General features: G+C 44.3%; 3 protein-coding genes across 4 annotated transcripts in view; 1 reads left to right on the forward strand and 2 right to left on the reverse strand.

Annotated features, from left to right (window-relative positions):
- Positions 1–34: 34 nt before the first annotated feature.
- Positions 35–6075, reverse strand: cbx2 (chromobox homolog 2 (Drosophila Pc class)). The gene is made up of 5 exons (XM_086133612.1): positions 5980–6075; positions 5838–5881; positions 3681–3746; positions 3540–3609; positions 35–3475 (listed from the first exon to the last, which is right to left on the reverse strand). The coding sequence occupies exons 1-5, from the start codon at positions 6049–6051 to the stop codon at positions 2312–2314; spliced, it is 1416 nt and encodes a 471-aa protein (XP_085989738.1). The 5' UTR covers positions 6052–6075; the 3' UTR covers positions 35–2311.
- A 956-nt stretch (positions 6076–7031) lies between these two features.
- LOC147193053 (ectonucleotide pyrophosphatase/phosphodiesterase family member 7-like) lies at positions 7032–14572 on the reverse strand. 2 transcript variants are annotated; one of them, XM_086132046.1, is made up of 6 exons: positions 14216–14572; positions 11781–11926; positions 10357–10986; positions 7784–8021; positions 7279–7402; positions 7032–7189 (listed from the first exon to the last, which is right to left on the reverse strand). In XM_086132046.1, exons 1-6 carry the CDS (start codon positions 14451–14453, stop codon positions 7138–7140), a joined length of 1428 nt encoding a protein of 475 aa, XP_085988172.1. In that variant the 5' UTR covers positions 14454–14572; the 3' UTR covers positions 7032–7137. The 2 variants fall into 2 exon arrangements, with proteins under 2 accessions (XP_085988172.1, XP_085988171.1); XM_086132045.1 differs by having other exon boundaries at positions 7279–7405; positions 14216–14570.
- The window catches only part of LOC147193054 (RNA binding protein fox-1 homolog 3-like), a 315236-nt gene continuing 306598 nt past the window's right edge, over positions 8742–17379 (forward strand). The window contains exon 1 of the mRNA XM_086132040.1: positions 8742–8781. The gene's annotated coding sequence lies outside the window, so the exon portion shown is untranslated. The remainder of the gene's footprint in view (positions 8782–17379) is intronic.

Genomic DNA, 17379 nt, shown 5'->3' on the forward strand with positions numbered 1-17379 from the left:
AACACTTGGTGTGACACAAACATTACAAGTCGTACATGAGGCTACAGCGTTTATTTGAAAATACGAGTATCAAAGACAAGCCTCCAATAAATAATTTTCTAAAATGAGGAGGACAATCTCTTACGAAGGACTATCGGGGCCATTCTGGAAAGAAACTAAATATATATACTGTGACGATAGTCCTAATCTTTTGAGGGAAAAAAAGCTTTTATTGTGAAAATGTTGTACTATTAAGTAAAACCTTTTTTTTTTGTTACAAAAAGGCTAAACACTGATAATGTGGTTTTTATGTATATGACATAATCAATGTGATCCCCAAACGGTTGGAATATCTAAACAACAAAAAAAGTGCATAATTGCCAAAATACTATACTTTTTTTTTGAAGAAGAAAAGGTTCTTTCCCAAAATATGACTTTTCTCAATAATAATAAAGTGTTATATTGCAGCTTTTTTTCAAATATCTGTATCATTATTCATGGGTTGGCTATTAATTTCAAAAATTCAGATTTGTCTTAATTTAAATTCTATCATACGATTTTGAGCCCTGATACTCCTTCGTGTTTTACATGTTTAATTGCTCTAAATGCACAGAAAACGTTTTTTTTCCCTCTAGCTTCTTCGGAACAATTAAAAAAATCGGTCCATGAGCATCGTTGTTCGCTGCAACTTGGAAACGATGCAGAGATGAATTTCCTGTATTTGTCCATTCAATCATCTCCACACTCCTCTGGCCTGGTCATCATCATTCTGTCCTGTCTAAAAAAAAACCAAACAAACAAAAAAAAACAAAAACAGCAGCTCGGTTGAACGGATTAGTCTGAAGAGCTGAGTGAAAACGCAGAATGGCCGGACCCCTTTTCTCAGGGGGCCTGGCATTGTTTCGTGTTATGTCACACCGTGAAAAGGATCCCAAAGAGATGTCAGCAGCTGCCAGAAAACAAAGCAAAACAGCCCAAGTGGCTCCAGAGACATCTGGTGCTTTATTGTGTAACCGCTTGCCCCCATGGGGACCTGCCGAACACAATTTCTGCTGAATATGTAGAAAAAGTGTTATCTGAGAAAGGATTAGACACTCCGTCTGTCTCTCAGCATGCGTCACCTTGCCCTGCGAAACTGACAGTTGCCTATTTAGTAAATTCCTGGTCTGTTCCCTTTTCTTCCTATGACTTCCATGAAAGGTTCCACCTTTGAAAATGTCTGGAATTTTGTCAACCCTATTTGGAGAAACAGCAATAAGACTTGCAGACGAGTTCGCCCTGGATTTACATGCAAGCAAACAGTAGCCAAATAAAACAGAGGTAGCTCATATAAAAATACACTCTAGATGACGTATTACTAAACAGTTCCAAGGACGAGTGTGTCAACTATCGATTGAAAGCGACGAAAAACGAAGAAGCGGGAAATTTGCGACAGGTAAAAAGTGCATGGCCAAGACGTTCCTACGTGCCAAAATCGGAGCAAAAAAGACCACAAACAGTGCATCCGGAAAGTATTCACAGCGCTTGCCTTCATTCACAGCTTCTTAAGGGTGCACTGTAAAACGAGTTGTTGGTGATCATTTATCACGTTTGTGCCTGCCAGGCAAGAGAGCTTGAGGAAGACCAGAGAACTTCGATGGATGTAGACATAAGGGAAGACATGAGGGAAGTTGAAATCTTGGAACGTAGAAGCTCCCCAGTGAAATATTTCCAACCTCCCCAGTGGTCTTGAGTGCAGAAAGCGGTTCACATGATTGGTCCCCCCAAAATATTTGGTGCAGCCTATTGTGGATTGCTAAAACCACAGATGGTTGAATTGTTTTCTTTGATCGACGTTGGACTGGAAACTTTTTAGGTCGGACGCTTGTAAACTTGGAGAGATATTTACGATTTCCTGGTGGTCTCAAACGAAGCGGGAGATCCACCCACAAGCTTCGGATTGTTGTTCTACTTTCTATATCCTTAATAGTTTCATTTTGGTCTGGTCTGGACTCCTGTGACTTGAGATTAAAATGCAGTTGAGTGTCATGGTCTTTTTGTCAACAGCTGACGGTCAGATCCCAAAACTTTGACTGGAACATTGAGGCGGGACCCTGTAAATTCCGACTGAGATATTTCCCCCCAAAAAATGCAGCAAAATTCACCTGGCAACTATCTGTGGTTGTCCTGTTGGGCTGTCTACACCCTCGGTCCTCAGATTTTTAATTGAACTACAGTGAAGGCAGATTAAAACACACTTAAGGTATCGTAGTATAAAAAAAAAAAGGAAATAAATTACAACAATCACGGAGGGTCCCTGATGCAATGGTCAGGTGAAGTTTGTGAGGTCCAGTCAGTAGTTCCGGATGCTGAAGAATCCAACGCTGGTGGGTGACTCCTTCACCGTGACGGTGACCAGATTGGCGGTGACGTCCGTGACAAACACGTGTTCTATCAGGCTGCGGGTGGGCTTCCAGTCTTGGTTGTGGACCACCGCCAATGGCTCCCGGCCGGCATCTGACGAGTCCCGGTCTGAATCGGAGCTGCTCTCGTCCTCGCCTGTGCTCATCTTGCCGTCTTTACAAGCTGCTCTTTCCAGGTGGTTCTCGGATTTATGGACCTCGCCTTTCTCCAGCTTCCCCCTGTAGGTCTGGATCTCCGTCAAGTCTTTGCCTGCGGCAGACTTCCGGGTTCCTCCCGGGGAAGCGGGACTCTGGGGGGTTTTGTACTCCTGGTTTTGGTTGGTTTTGTTTCTCAAAGCTGAACCGGGACCGGAACCAGAGGATTTGTTGCCTTGCGTGACTTTGTTGTGAAGGTTGAGAGGCTGATTGGTCGTGATGTTCTTTGCCGCTTGGGCCGCCATGGCTTTCGCGTTTGTTATTCTCTGCAGGACATGAGCCTTTTGTACACTGGGGGAGTTTGTGGTGCGCTGGGGGGATCCTGGAAGATGCTGTTTGGTTGCGTTGGAGGTGAAAGCCTCCATGCCTCTCGGTTTGAACGAATCCGGTCTGGGGGTGGGCAGTTTCCCATCTGTGACATTCCTGCCCGGGCTGGATTTCATCAGCGGGACGGGGGATGGGGGCATTGATCTGGCGGATCCCACTGTGCTCAAGGAGTTTCTGGAAGTTCCCCCGTGGGTTGGGGGACTGCGGTTGGGACATCCCGCAGAGCCCCGATGGAAACCCATGAAGGCGAAGCTGGCCAGGTGAACCGGTTTCTTGATGGCACCCGGAAGATCGGAATCCTTCCTGAGGCTTTTCCGAAGGCCTTTGCTCAGAGACTTGCGACCGCGTTTTTTCGGCGGCTCCTGCTTGGCCACCACAATCTGCGCTTTCTTCTGGGGGACGGGGTTGGGGTGGAGGTCTCTCATTCGGACTCCGGGGCTCGCCTGCTGCTCCTCGTCCTCGTCTTCCGAGGAGGACGAGGACGAGGAGGAACACGAAGACGAGGAATCGGACGATGAAGAGGAGGTTCCGGAGGAAGAGCTGTTGGACTTTGCAGCCTCGAGAACAGTTTCCTAAGGGAGAGCAAAACGTGTCAAATGTGTCCCAACGACACCAAGAAAAGTTGTTGAACCTTACGGGTATTTTACGTGGACGTCCTCTCGGCCTTTTACCGCGTTTTCGTATCAGAAGCTCCTTCTCTTGTTCCCTGCGATACACGCAGTTGAAGATATAACTATCCGGACATTCCACGAATAGCAAACGTCGAAAGAAACTCACTTCTTGTTGAAGGCCGCCAGAAGTCTGGGATCAAGAATGTTCTCTTGGGGCTCCCAGCTGTTGTGTCTGGAATGAACAAAGATGTCGGAACATCAATATAAAGACTTCCTCATGGAGCATCTCAGCAGCTGAAGGTATGATGTCACAGGAACTAGGTAAAAATGTGTGTAAATAGTAAACCGATTCACCATATATATCAGTCAAGCCACGGGAGGGAAAAAAAATCTTGGAGTCATTTCTGTTCAGGTACGACACATTTTCTAGCTTGATAAAAATTAACTTCATTGACAAGAACAAACTAATTACACTTGTTAACGTTCAGGACAACATGACAACAAAATTTGTTGCCGTCGTATCAACAGTCAGAAATTATCAAGTTTTTTGGGGTAGTAATTTAACTAGCTGTTGTTGGATTTTGCGAAACTTCGTACGAATGTGCTCATAAGAAAAACAAGACAACATTTCCTCTATTGTTCTTCGGTTTGAATCGAAAAATATTTATTTATTCATATTAACATAACCCAATATCGGATTTACAGCAACTAACTGTATGTAAATATTCCTTGATTGAAGAACACTTGACAAGTGGTTAGAAATGATTGTTTTTGTAGTTTAACCCTTTCATGCACCCTGTAACCCGATACCATGATAAGCTGTCCCTGAAAAGGTTAATACTGTGATGAATTTTGTTAAAGATGATGAAAAAAAGTGACTTTGTGTTTATCTAATCAGAATAAATAACTTATCAAAAGTAGCCCAGCCTTCTGATTTCGATCAAATTTGTCACATGTTCTCCCTCCACATAGTTATTTTGAATCTAAGACACAAGACGAGCCCCTTTCACACTGCCTACTAATGCCGGAATGTTCCGCCATTTCCCGGTGTCGTTCTGTGTGAAAGGCTCCAATGTGGAATTGGGGGATGGGCTGAAGTTGGCTTGTGAGATTCTCGGGTCAATTTCAACACCCCCTATCATACATCGGTACCTTAAAAATAGTGAGCAGAGGAAAACTTGGTTTAGAAGGCTTGTGAGCCCCCGCCCCCTCTAAAAAGTGTTCGGTTTGCATTTTTGTTGCCGTTTTTTTAAGCAAGTGACCCTTCTGAAATTTGAAAATCCACAGTACGCCCGGTTGCTGTGTTTAACTTTTTCATTTGAGATGCAACAAAATGGATGTGGCACAAAAACAAATTCAACATGTGGTAGAAGCCTGTTGAAGAAAGAGAAAAAGACCCCCCAGATCAGCAGTCAGCCTAACCCCCACCCATTACACGCACACGCACGCACACACAAAGGATGTGTGAGCCTAACAGAAGGCAGGCAACAGTGTGCACCCGTGGAGAATAGTCGACAGCCCAAAAAGGGCGGAGAGGAACTAACATGATCAAAAGGACCATTGTAAATAAATGTGAAAATAACACTAATATTAATAAATCCTACTGTACAAACAGTTTTTTTTTCTCAGGAGCTGTAATGGGATAAATTGAAATAATGTCATGTAATTTAAAAAAAAATGCTTATTTTAAGAACACAAACTGAAGTCATATTTCTCAAGGAGTGTTATTAAACGAAACATTTATTTTAATTTACCTTGAAACGTTAAAAAGTGGAATAAGTAGCCATAATAATAATAATTATTATTATTATAATAAATAGTGAACTGCTGTTTTAATTTTAAATTCTAACAATATTACAATTAAGTCATGCGACGTTTTTCTTTTTTTTTCTATAAACTTTTTTTTTTTTTAGGTTTGCCTTTAATTTAGTCTAGCTGCACATTTTATTCGGCGTTCCATTTATAAAACATCAGCGTCTAAAGAGGATCAAAACAAGTACGGCCGCCTGTTCAACCTGATGAATTAAACGCAATGGCTTTAGTTCATGAAAATAACCCCCGAGAAATGCAAGCCGAACATGAATGAATGCGTTTGAAAATAATAAAATCATGCACTTTAAATGGAATTAAACAAGGAGCTTGATTAAAGGCAACGTTGATGTTTGAAACACGAACAAAAGACCTTCAGTGGGGAAAAAGAACAACAAGCATCCAAGACGAAAGCGCACTAAAGTTGCGATGAAGCGGAACTGATCAGGAAAAACGAGGAGGGAATGTGAAGTTTTGGGTGTAATGTTCATTGTTTGGGGTCTTCCTGACTTACTTGGACGACCACCCTCTCCACTTGACCAGAAACTCCAACTTTCCCTGCACACAAAGAAGCGCCAAAAGGTTGTGAGCTCGAAGCCGAGTGAACCCGAAAAGCAAGCCAAAGACGATCGTGCAGTTTCTGCGCCTTTCCGAACCTTTCGCAGTCTTTTGTTGAGGATGCATTCGGCGTCGAAAACCTGCTCGCCGACGGCGCTCAGCTCCTCCATGGTGGACCCGCACGATCACAATAACAACACCAGCAAAAGTAACACCCGCCAGCACAGGAAACCACTTCTACAATAAAACGCTACGGTACACTTCACAATAAAAGTACCACGGGAGAGGATTAGGGCCAGTGAATTAAAAAAAAAAACTGTTGTCAACATTCTCAACTATTATTTCAAAATTCTAACTTTGTTGTCAGAATTCTGACGTTGAGAGAGAATTCTCACTTCAAAGAGAGAATTCTGAGAATAAATTCGAACTTTTGAGACAAAAGTGAGACTCTTGCCCACCATTTGCCCAGGCCGACTCACTACGCACAATTTTAACTGGGTTTCATAATGCAAACAAAGATTACATTTGCATTATGCTTGTTTGTTACATTTCTATTTTGTAGTGAGTGATATTTCAGTTTTTGATGCTTTGGTTCAAATGTAACCACTAACCCAGGTTTTAAAACCAATTTGAAACCCGAACTCTGATTTAGAATCCCATTTTGAAATCCAAACCCTGACTTGATACCCCACACAAGTGTTTAAACCATATGTGAAAACCCTAAACCTGTCTAGAAACCATACTTTGAAACCCTAACCCTGGTTTATACTCCTATTTTGAAACCCTTACTCTGAAAATGTACTTTGAAAATGTAGCCCTGTCTGGAAACAGTACTTTGAAACCTCAACCCTATTTTGAAAGCCAAGACCTTGTTGAGAACTTGAATCATGTTCTACTCAGAAGGGCCAATGCTACTTTGAAACCTATGTTAAAATATCCAGCACTGTCTTGAAATTTTTTACTTTAAAACTTGAATCCTGGCCCCAAACCCTTGTGAAACTCCTCTCCCGATTTAAGGGTTGAAACCCAAGTTTTTAATCTCTCGGACAGTAATTAATTTTGAAATTTTTAAGCGGAAACAGCATGGTGTTTCTTTAACTTGTTGCTAGCAGATGGCGCGGGAAGCGGGCGGGCACAAAAAACGGGCACGTTCAGTTGAACGCATTTTCAATTTATTTTATGAATTCACTCATCCGTTCATCACATCCACACAATCACACATAGTTGACCATTCCTTGCATTTATGTCGTTTTTGCTCAAAATGTAGTTTGTTGAGTCTTTTCTGCAAGATTCGTGGGCTCTGCTGATCTGAAACAAACACGCACAAAAATAATGTTCAAATTTTCTACAACTTAAAAAAAAAGAACCCATGTAGTTATTGAAATGCCCCTTCCTACCTTTTTTGTCGTCTATCGTTGAGCAATTTGTGCGCCACTATCGCGAAAAAAACGATGAGAAGAAATCCAGCCGTCACAGCCAAGCCGGTGATGGCGTTCGCAACCAAGTTTACAGGCTTGACTTCTTCTAAACAAAAACAGATAACACGTAAAAATGAAATATAAAACTGATTGATGAAACCTTGAAACCCTATGGCCTGAAGCCCTATTTGGGAACCCTAACCCTTTGACATCCTCACCTTTGGCTTGATACCCCAATTTGAAACCCTTCTTTTTTAAAATATTGACCCTGTCTTAAAACCCAACTTTGAAACCATAACCCCCTTTTTTAAACCCTAACCTTTGGCTTCAAACACTAATATAAAACCCTAATTGCTGTTTGAAACTCTAGCTAGTCTTAAAGCACCCTTTTGAAACCCTGACTGTCTTTTAAAACTAAACCAGGCCTGAAAGCATCATTGCAAAGCAGTCACGCTGTGTAGCGTTGACGGCGCGGGCCTCTGACCGTCATCCTGGGTGGGGTGGGTGATCAGCATCTCGCTTGTGGCGTCCAGGCGGCCATCGTTGACCTCGGGTCGGATGCCCAGGATGTGGCACATAAGCGGGTAAATGTGAACCGTCTCGAAGGGGCCCACCTTCAGGCCCTTGCGGAACGCCGGCCCTGCCGCCCTGAAGAAAGCCTTCATGTCCATCTCCTGGTTGTCGAAGCCGTGCTCGCCCTTGTTGAACTGCACGGGGAAGTACTGAATACCCAAATACACAACAGAAAAATACACACATGAATTTAAATTACACTAATAAAAAACACACAACAAAAGTGTGTATTGTCAATCCATCCATCTTCGAAGCCGCTTATCCTCACGAGATTCGCGGGCGTTTTGGAGCCTCTCCCAGCTGTCTTCGGGCAGTATGTGGGGGACACCCTGAACTGGTTGTCAGCCAATTGTAGGGCACACATAGACACCTCGGGACAATTTAGAGTAGGAGTGTCCAACCGTCGATCGCGATCGATCGATTGGTAGGCTGCGAACTGGTGCGAAGTCGATCACGGGTGGGAGGTGAGACGTTAGGGGAAAATAGATCTAAAAAAAAGTGTGTCTGTGTGCGTGATATTAATATTCAATTTTTTCTGTTAGTGCACACTGCACCCCAAGCATCCTCTCACTTTCGCTTTAACAAAAAAGTATTAAAAAATAAAATATTATTATTACCCATCGGCGGCACGTGACCTGCATCACCGGAAGTTGTTGGCAGTCAGCAGTTTGCACTTGCAACTTGCGATGAGAGCTGTTGCCATATGCCTTTTTTATTTTTATTATTCTCATGCAAAGTTTGTTTCATGTAGAATTCACCGATGGCACTGGCAAAGAATGGGAATCTAAAGTGCCAGGGGAACATTTTAAAACGAAACACGTGAGCTACGATCGTGATGTCATCGCACTGAAGACGCTGCCAAAGTGCGTCCCATTCGCCCGCCTCAGGTCCCTCAGGTCTCCTACTAAGGTAGGCACTGATTCCTTTTGACAAACTCACAAGCTCTTGTATCGACGTTATTTTTCTGTTTCGTTCGTGTTCTGAACCGTTGTGGCTGTTGCTCATCATGGCGCGCGTGTGTGTAGGCGTGCACGTGCGGTAGCGGGTCGATCCCACGGACAGTGTTTGCGTAGTACTGCCTGGCACACAACAGAGGGCGCTGTTGGATAAATCAAAAACATGCAGACCAGTGACGCCCAAACTCGATCCTTTTGCTTCTCATTTTGCAGTCTGCAAACCACTATTAGAAACTGGCTGATGCTGGCTCATTTGCATACTGAAGAGTGATTGGAATTCGGGTCTCTGCACAGAACCCCCTCTTGCCCCTGCCTAAAAGATGCCCTGGAGCTGATCATTTGAATCTCCTTCACATGGGTTTGAAATCCTAACTTGAAACCCCGACCCTGCCTTTGAAACCCTAATTTGGAAACAGCCCTTGTTGAAACCTTAACTTAACCTTTGCTTGACGCCCTACCTTTTCCTGTTTGTGAGTGCAATCCGTCAATCCGATATTGGCTGATTTTGCTGTCGAAGTCGTAGTTCGCGTTTTCCTTTATCTTCGCTGATCTTTTTGCATCTTATCTGAGTTCTCTCGCTGTCTGTATGCAGTGTGTACTTGTACATGTATCTCAAAGTACATCTGTGAGTATCTTCTCCTTTTACGGGTGACGACAGTTGCAATGGTCATTAAGTGGTCTGGATGCTGATCACGTTAGGGTTGGAGATGTGTAGTTGGACAGGACCTGACATGCCACCTTGGTCGTGATCTTCCGCATATCACTACTCTGGAGTAATGTTCTCATGCTGTCAGGTTGGAGACGTATTTTCAAGCTGCTCTCCTCTGCCAGGGTTGAGCTCCATTTGTATTTGTGAGGGAAGTGTTTTTCTTCTCGCTATCGTTGATGACGTTGAGAATTACAGTCATGAATATTTGATGACTGAGCGATATGAAACAAATGAAAGAGTTCATTTGGAATACTGAGAGATGATTGTCGTGAGGCGTGTGTGCCCATGTGTGTGCGTGTGTGCCCGTGTGTGTGTGTGTGTGTGTGTGTGTGTATGTTATTGCCAAGACTGCCTCTTCATGAATGCTCGATTATGCTAACATTTAGCATTTTGTGGACTGATTCTGATTCAACACACTTAAAACTGATTCAGTACCAGCCAATTCTAGACCAAGTCTGAAAAGACGTTTAAAAACGTCTTTGGGAGTGAATGAGTTTTAAAACTCTCTTTGGGACACAAGCACACAACCAAGACCCAATATTTGTACCCAAAGCAGAACTGTTTTTGAAACACGAACCAAAGCTAGACAGATGAACCTACTTTCATGGCCAGAAACCTAACCTTGTTTCAAAGCCTAACCTACCTTAAACCCTAACCCTGTCTTGAAACCTGAACCACAAAGCGAGAGTTAACTCTAATCATAAAATAGGGTATATTGTAGACACTGATGTTAATCCGTCACCTGAACTTCATTCAATGTCGTCTGACCTCTTAGTTGTCCTTTTGAAGCTTGTCAAAGCGTGACATGTTCGTACGCACCCCATTGATGACGTAACCCGCATCGGCCAGCAGAATGATTGGCAGAATGCGCTCATTGTTGGCAAAGTGAAGCCGCTCGGGCATCTCCTCCTTCTTGTAGACATGGAGGTGCGGGTGCGCCCCCTTCAGGGCCTGGTACACCTTCTCCAGTTTACCCGGCTTGGGGAGCAGCATCCCCGAAGGCCCAAAGTCCACCAGGTGGAAGGACAGTTCCCGGAAGGAGAACCCCGGGATCTTGGAAAGCGTGATTTCCTCCACCAGTCCGTTCCGGTACACGGTGGTCATGCCGTGGTCGGAGGTGATGATGATGTTCAAGATGTCGTTGAGTCCATGGTTCTCCGCCGACTGTCGGATGTAGCCCACGGTGCGGTCCACCTGCCGGACCATGTCCCGTAGTTGAGACGAGTCCGGGCCGTAGCGGTGCCCCGTGCCGTCCGGTTCGCCAAAGTACAGCGACACGAAGTCCAGATCTTGGTCTCGGAACCAGCCCATCACCTTGTCGGCGTTCTGGCGCCAAGCCGTTTCGTTCTTGTAGTTGTAGAGGAGGGGCTCGACCTCGCGCACCATCGCCGTCTGGCCCTGGTAGCTGGACGCCGTGCCGGGGAAGTGAAGAGAACCTGACTTCAAGCCCTGCAAAAGCACGGAAATAAGGTTTGGACATGGTACATGTACGGTATATACAATAATAGTAGTATGTACTGTAGATATACTGTATATTTTTAACCCTTTCAGGGACAGCGGTTACTACAGCGGACAGTTTATCATGTTATCAGGTTACAGGGTGCAAGAAAGGGTAAAATATCAAGAAGGCTTGGCAATAATTTGTTGTAGCAAACCTGGAGTTGTGTGACATGGATTTTTGCAAGCATTTTGTAAGATCCGATGTTCGTCAAGACCATGAATGTGTTCGTGGTTTGTGATTAGGCAGGTGATTGGAAGGACGATCGATTCGACCGCTTTACTTAAGTAAAAGTAAACCAGTGAAAGACTTTTGATTGTTCCGGTGTTCAATGTGTCTTGCAGTTCTCTCACCATGAGCTGAATGTCAAAATTTACAGTCGCTAAAAATGTCCACCTTTCTGTGACACTTCCAGTCTCTCTGTTGCAAACTGCTGGTGGCATTCTTTGACACTGCAATGTTAGATCCTGTTGATCATGACGACTGCTCAGTTGAAATTCAACTCCAACATTTATCGGTCCGTTCATGGATCCAACACCGGCGGACGGTTTTGCCATTTAGCACCTCATGACCAAGAGGAGTCTAAAATCGGCGACTAAAGTCAGCACACAAGCCACTTTCAAGAGCCTTTGACCGTCATCCATGGAAAGCCGCAGCGGATTTTTTTTTCAGCTGCGCTCCGACACGGGCGAGATTGCTGCTGACTTTCTGGTCGTGCCAAAACAATTTTCCGGATAAGACGGACCTGTTTCTGCGCCGTGATCCAGATGGGCAGCGTGCCGTTGTCCCACCACTCGTTGACAAACTGCGTCTGGTAGTACGGTTTCTTCTCGGTGCTGCTGGTGTTGAACCACATGTTGTGGATCACGCCGTGGTTCTCGATGTAGCGACCTGTCCGGCAGAAATGTCCCCTAAATTCACTCATTAAAATATAATTTGCTTCCCTCATTAACGGGGAAGGGCTATCCTTTAACCTGGGGGGGGGGGGGTAACCTTATTCTCCTCCACTTACAGCCATTCAAATGCAACTTCACGACCCTTTAGCCTGACAAAATAGCTTCATTCTTGTCCAGATTACCGTATTTTCACGACCATTCGACGCACCGTATGGTTGGGCGCAGTATCATTAATGGGTGCTATTTCTGTATTTTACACATAGACAAAACGCACTGTATTATTGGGCGCAATTTTAAAGTGGTAAAACATACGCCAGCTTAAACATACGGCATGCATGCGCGCACGCTAAAAACACGTTAGCTTGTAGCATACGGTAGCATGCCAAGACATACAGATACAAGCTAAAAACAAGTTTTTAAAAAGGCAACGGAAAACGGAGTTCCGTTGTATTTTATTTAGCCATCGTACAATGTACTCACGTTTTTCGATCAATCATCACCCAGAAATCCATCAAAGTCCTCATCCTCTGTATCAGAATTGAACAATTGTGCAAGTACCGGTAATCCATCAAAAACGCCGTGTTCCCTCTCGTTGTCAGTCACTCTCATTGCCATGTGGCTCCACAGAAATGATGCCGGCTTTGCCAAAAACTCGAACAACAGTGCAAGCAGACACGTTCGTCCAAGCAGCCACAATCCATTCGCAAATTGTGGCGTAACTCGCCCGGCGCTGCCTCTCACTCTTTGTAAAGTCGTGTTTGCCATCGATCATTCATTGTTCCCATGCCGTTCGCAACTTTACTTTGAACGCCCGGTTGATGCCGATGTCCAGCGGTTGGAGTCCTTTAGTTAAGCCTCCGGGAATAACGGCAAGCTCAGAGTTCATTTGCTTGACTTGGTTTTTCACCGCTGCCGTGAGATGGGCACGCATGCCAAAAGCATAACCGATGGCTTGAAGTTTGAACTGAGCTTCGTAGGCGTGTCTCTTTGTAGAATTTATTTTCGGGGGTTCTTAGAAACCAAAACCGAAGTTGTTTTGCAACAATGCACATAGCCACACTCTATACAGGTGTCGGTACCTGCTTGTAGCGTCCCTTTAGCGTCCACTTACACGCCCACCCTTCACTCATTGGCGGACTTCTTCCCCGCATGCCTGTCACTCACGTCTGCCTTTTCGCTCTCTTTCTCTCCATATATGTATATGTACACGCCCACCCTTCACTGATTGGCCGACTTCTTTGCCGCATGCCTGTCCACAGTCACTTCCGCCTTTTCTCTATATAAACAGCGTGTCGGCTGTCAGTCAGGTTTTGGAACTCAGCGCATAGACAAGACGCTCCGCATCATAAGGCGTCCTGTCCATTTTGGAGAAAATTATAGACTTTTAATGGCGCCTTATAGTCGTGAAAATACGGTACATTTTTTTCCCTTATTCAAAGTACAAAATGATTTTTGTGAAATTACGCTGTATTCACACAAAATCACTATTTAGTTCTTATAAAGTGTGACTTTTTTCTTTATAAAAACATTATTTATGTGAGATTACGACTTTTTACCCTGTCATTGTTTTTGTAAAGACTGTGGCTTGTTTTTCTTTTAAAAAAAACAAACAAAAAAATTTTCGTTGTCAAGATTGTCTCTTTATCTCTTTATCTGACATGTTTGTTCTTGTCAATCTTTTCATATTTTTTTTTGAAGATACAGCTTTTATTCTTGTAATATTTCTTTTTTTTGTAAGATGAAAACTTTTTCTTTTCTCCTGACAAAAAAATAATCTTTATTGTTGTAAATATTACATGTATATTTTGTCCAAAAAAATATGACTTTATCTCAATAAGAGTTCGGAAATTCGTCTTTGTTCTTGGAACAACTTCAATTTTTTTCCCCTTCTGCAAATTACGCTTTTATTCTGTTGGGACCAGGACTTTTTAATCAGGGCCAAAGTATATTCTTGGGGACTCGCTTGTCTTAAAAAAAACCAAAAAAAAACATCACCACAAAAACAGGCTGTACATCTTTTTTCTCATCAGATTTTGACTTTTTATCCCAATAAATTATGTCCCTGTTCCTGCCAAAATGTCCTATTTTTCTTTCTTAGGAATACACGACTATTCTCATACCATTCACCTTTTTGTCCCCCTGAAAATTAGTCAACTTTGTCTTTTCTCTGCTGCTCTGCGGTTACTACAGTGGGCAGCTTCTCAGGTTATCAGGTTACAGGGTGCATGAAAGGGTAGATTGGTGTTCGGAATGTGATAAAGTGTCCTATTTCCTGGCGTCTTACCGGTGAGGAGCGTGAAGTGCGTGGGGCTGGTGATGGTGAGGTACGGTGGCGTAACATATTCGGCCTTGACGCCATCGCGGGCCATGCGGTCCAGGTTTGGCGTGTCTACGTCGCGGTCGTAATCCCAGCGGAAGCCGTCGAAGGACACTAGCAGGACCTTCTGCCTGGGGCTGAGGGCGGGGGCCGGCAGGCTCCAAGCAGCCCCTAACAGGAGACACAGCACGGCTGTCCACAGCATGCTCTGGAAAGTTTGCGGTGTTGATAGTCGGGCTGAGTTTTGTAAAATGTCAGATGTTCCCTTTGTGGACAAAGTTTGTCATTTTATCTTATCAGGACGCTTTATCGCAACTTTGCTGAAGTTTATTGCCCCCGAGTTGTGCCCAGTCCTCGCCGGTTTGACGCTGAATGCTTTTTAATCTCCATTTATGTGCCCTGTGTTTATCTCGTGGCGTGCTCTTGGCTCGAAAACCCTATTTTGAAATCCACCCCCCCCGTCTTGAAACCTGACTTGAAAACCTCATCTTTGCCTTGAGAATGCTACCTCTCGCGCATTTTTATGTTTTGTTTTTTTGACTCGTGGAAGATTTCCAACTTCCACTTTTAAACCCTACGTTGAAAACTCAGCCCTTGTTTGAAACCATAACCCCGTCTTAAAACCCGACGATGAAACTCTTCATTCAATTCCTCATTTGAATCCATCCATCCATCCATCCATCCATTTTCCGAACGGCTTGATCCTCACTAGGGTCGCGGGGGTGCTGGAGCCTATCCCAGCTGTCTTCGGGCAGTAGGCGGGGGACACCCTGAATCGGTTGCCAGCCAATCGCAGGGCACACAGAGACGAACAACCATCCACGCTCACATTCACACCTAGGGACAATTTAGAGCGGTCAATCAGCCTGCCATGCATGTTTTTGGAATGTGGGAGGAAACCGGAGTACCCGGAGAAAACCCACGCAGGCCCGGGGAGAACATGCAAACTCCACACAGGGAGGCCGGAGCTGGAATCGAACGCGGTACCTCTGCACTGCGAAGTCGACGTGCTAACCACTGGACTACCGGGCCGCCCCTCATTTGAATCCTGCTTTTGAAAATGTAACACCTGGTTGAAGCCCTAATCCTGGGATAAAATTGGTCATTTGAAAATCAAAATCTGAAACCCGATTTAGAAACCCTAACCGTTGTTCAAAACTCCTGTTTTTTTTTCTTATTAAATGTTTGCTTTTAAATGTTGTTTTGTAACTTTGGGAAACACAATAAGTTATCTGGTGTATGAAATGCGCTTTATATATGAAGCCGTCTTGCCTTGCCTGGCTTGAAACAGTACTTTGATGACTTTCACCTTCAGTGACCAAACAGGATTTATCTCGCTATCACGATGGGCCAGTGGGGGGCCAGGAGTGGTGGGGGGGGGGGGGGGTCCTGGGCGACACAAGAGCCTAATATCTGAATTAATTTCAATAAGTTTCATGTGTACCCTGTCCCGGGGTTCTTGTTAAAAGATCATTTGCCAGGATTGGGCCATGGGCACGGGAGATCGATTAAAAAAAAAAAAAAAAAGTAAACAGGCAGGCGTTGAGGCCAGGACATGATCCATCATCTCATGGCAATGTGATGTTATGAGCTGTTGAAAAAGTGTCCTTTTATTGTGCGTGTCCTTGGCTGCGGTTCAAGGGAATTGTCTAATCTTTATGGAGATAAGGGCAAACATTCATCAGCTTTCATTTGCCTCATTCATATTCATCCCCGCACACTCATATGAACGCTCGCTTACCAACTCGCCTCGGACGCACGCACTCAGGAAGACTTCGTTTTTTTTTTTCCTCGAGAGTGGACTGCTGACTCTCACATCCCCGCCATGAGAACTTCCAAGTGCTCAACTTGAGTGGCCGGGGTAAACTTTATCTGACCTGGAGAAAAAAAACAAAAAACAAACACTCGCCTGGAGTGTGACTCTAGCGCGCCCTGCTGACTGAGTGCTAACACTGCAGTCAGCACAATAGTTCCACAGAAAGAAACTCACTCACTCAAACTGGAAAGTCAGGAACACCCCCCCCCCCCCCCCCCCAAAAAAAAGAGCCACCACACTACCTTCACTGACCGACAGGAAATTTGGTGCACTTGTCTATCGAAACAAGACGCAGCAAAAAGTTACAGGATTTTTGCGAACAATTGAAAAAGAAGACAGAGGTGAAGTGGCCATTTCAAGCCAATGAATTCCATAGTGCCCCCTGCAAAGTTAGAAAAAAAAACAGAGAGGCACCAAAACCAGTTTCACTAATCAACGCATTTGGTGGACTTGTCACATCATGACCGGTCGCACCAAAATTGTTGTTAAATCAGATGTTTTGGCTACGTTCCACTCCTTTGAACTGATTTTTGTTCCTGTTTTGTGTTGTGTATCCTTGAACAACACTAATGTTTTCAATATCGTTTCTTCTGAACTCTTTAATTCCACAAGACGTAATTGTACGTCTTTTTAAAATTAGGCCCCGCCTACCAACGATGTACTTGTACGTCTAAGTCTTTTTTTTTTTTTCATCATAGAGAGGAGGAGTGTCTGATGCAATCTGTGAATGAGAATAAGACGTTTGCATTGTAAATCATGTAAAAAAGTGACCAGTAGGTGGCAGTGGTGCCTCACGTGCTTGAAATGCATGCTTTTACAAAAAGCTCTTTTTCTCCGTTTTTTGCCCAGAAATCACAATTTTCATGGAATTTAGCCATTTTGGAATGCCGATTGCTGAAGATAGAAACAATTTTTTTTCTGCTGAAAGTAGAGAGTCCAAACTTTATTTTGGTAGGCTCCATGTTTATATAGCATTAGAACCAAATGTGGGCCTTGCAAGATCAGTCAAAATCCAGTAAAACGCTGGGATTGAGGGGTTTGCTCCAGTGAAAATGGCTCGGATTGAATGAGTTTTAAGATCAACAATATTCGAAAACGTTCACCGCTGCCATGAGAGCATTTTAATGAGTCAAAAGGGAGTATTAATAGTGGCCGGGATAGTCGAGCGGAGCACTGCGTGTTGCCTTGCAGAGAAAACCTGCTCCGCGCACGATTTTTCCTGGAATAATCTGTGTTGGCGAGCGAGCGTGGAGGCGCAGCGGAGGTTGAGGGCGTGAGTAAGCGCCGCGAGCGCCATAGAGGAGGCCCATTTGGG

Source organism: Hippocampus guttulatus, chromosome 16, assembly GCF_054856545.1.
Source record: "Hippocampus guttulatus isolate MCC_2025c chromosome 16, RoL_Hgut_1.0, whole genome shotgun sequence".
NCBI lineage: Eukaryota > Metazoa > Chordata > Actinopteri > Syngnathiformes > Syngnathidae > Hippocampus > Hippocampus guttulatus.

Coding starts and splice junctions, on each gene's coding strand:
- LOC147193053 (XM_086132045.1), bottom strand. CDS start 14,453: ATGCTGTGGACAGCCGTGCTGTGTCTCCTGTTAGGGGCTGCTTGGAGC. Junction 8,022..10,356: donor CGGGTTACGTCATCAATGGG/GTGCGTACGAAC, acceptor TTGGGTATTCAG/TACTTCCCCGTGCAGTTCAA. Junction 7,190..7,278: donor AACGATAGACGACAAAAAAG/GTAGGAAGGGGC, acceptor TGTTTGTTTCAG/ATCAGCAGAGCCCACGAATC.
- cbx2 (XM_086133612.1), bottom strand. CDS start 6,051: ATGGAGGAGCTGAGCGCCGTCGGCGAGCAGGTTTTCGACGCCGAATGC. Junction 5,882..5,979: donor TCAACAAAAGACTGCGAAAG/GTTCGGAAAGGC, acceptor CTTTGTGTGCAG/GGAAAGTTGGAGTTTCTGGT. Junction 3,747..5,837: donor TGGAGAGGGTGGTCGTCCAA/GTAAGTCAGGAA, acceptor TGTTCATTCCAG/ACACAACAGCTGGGAGCCCC.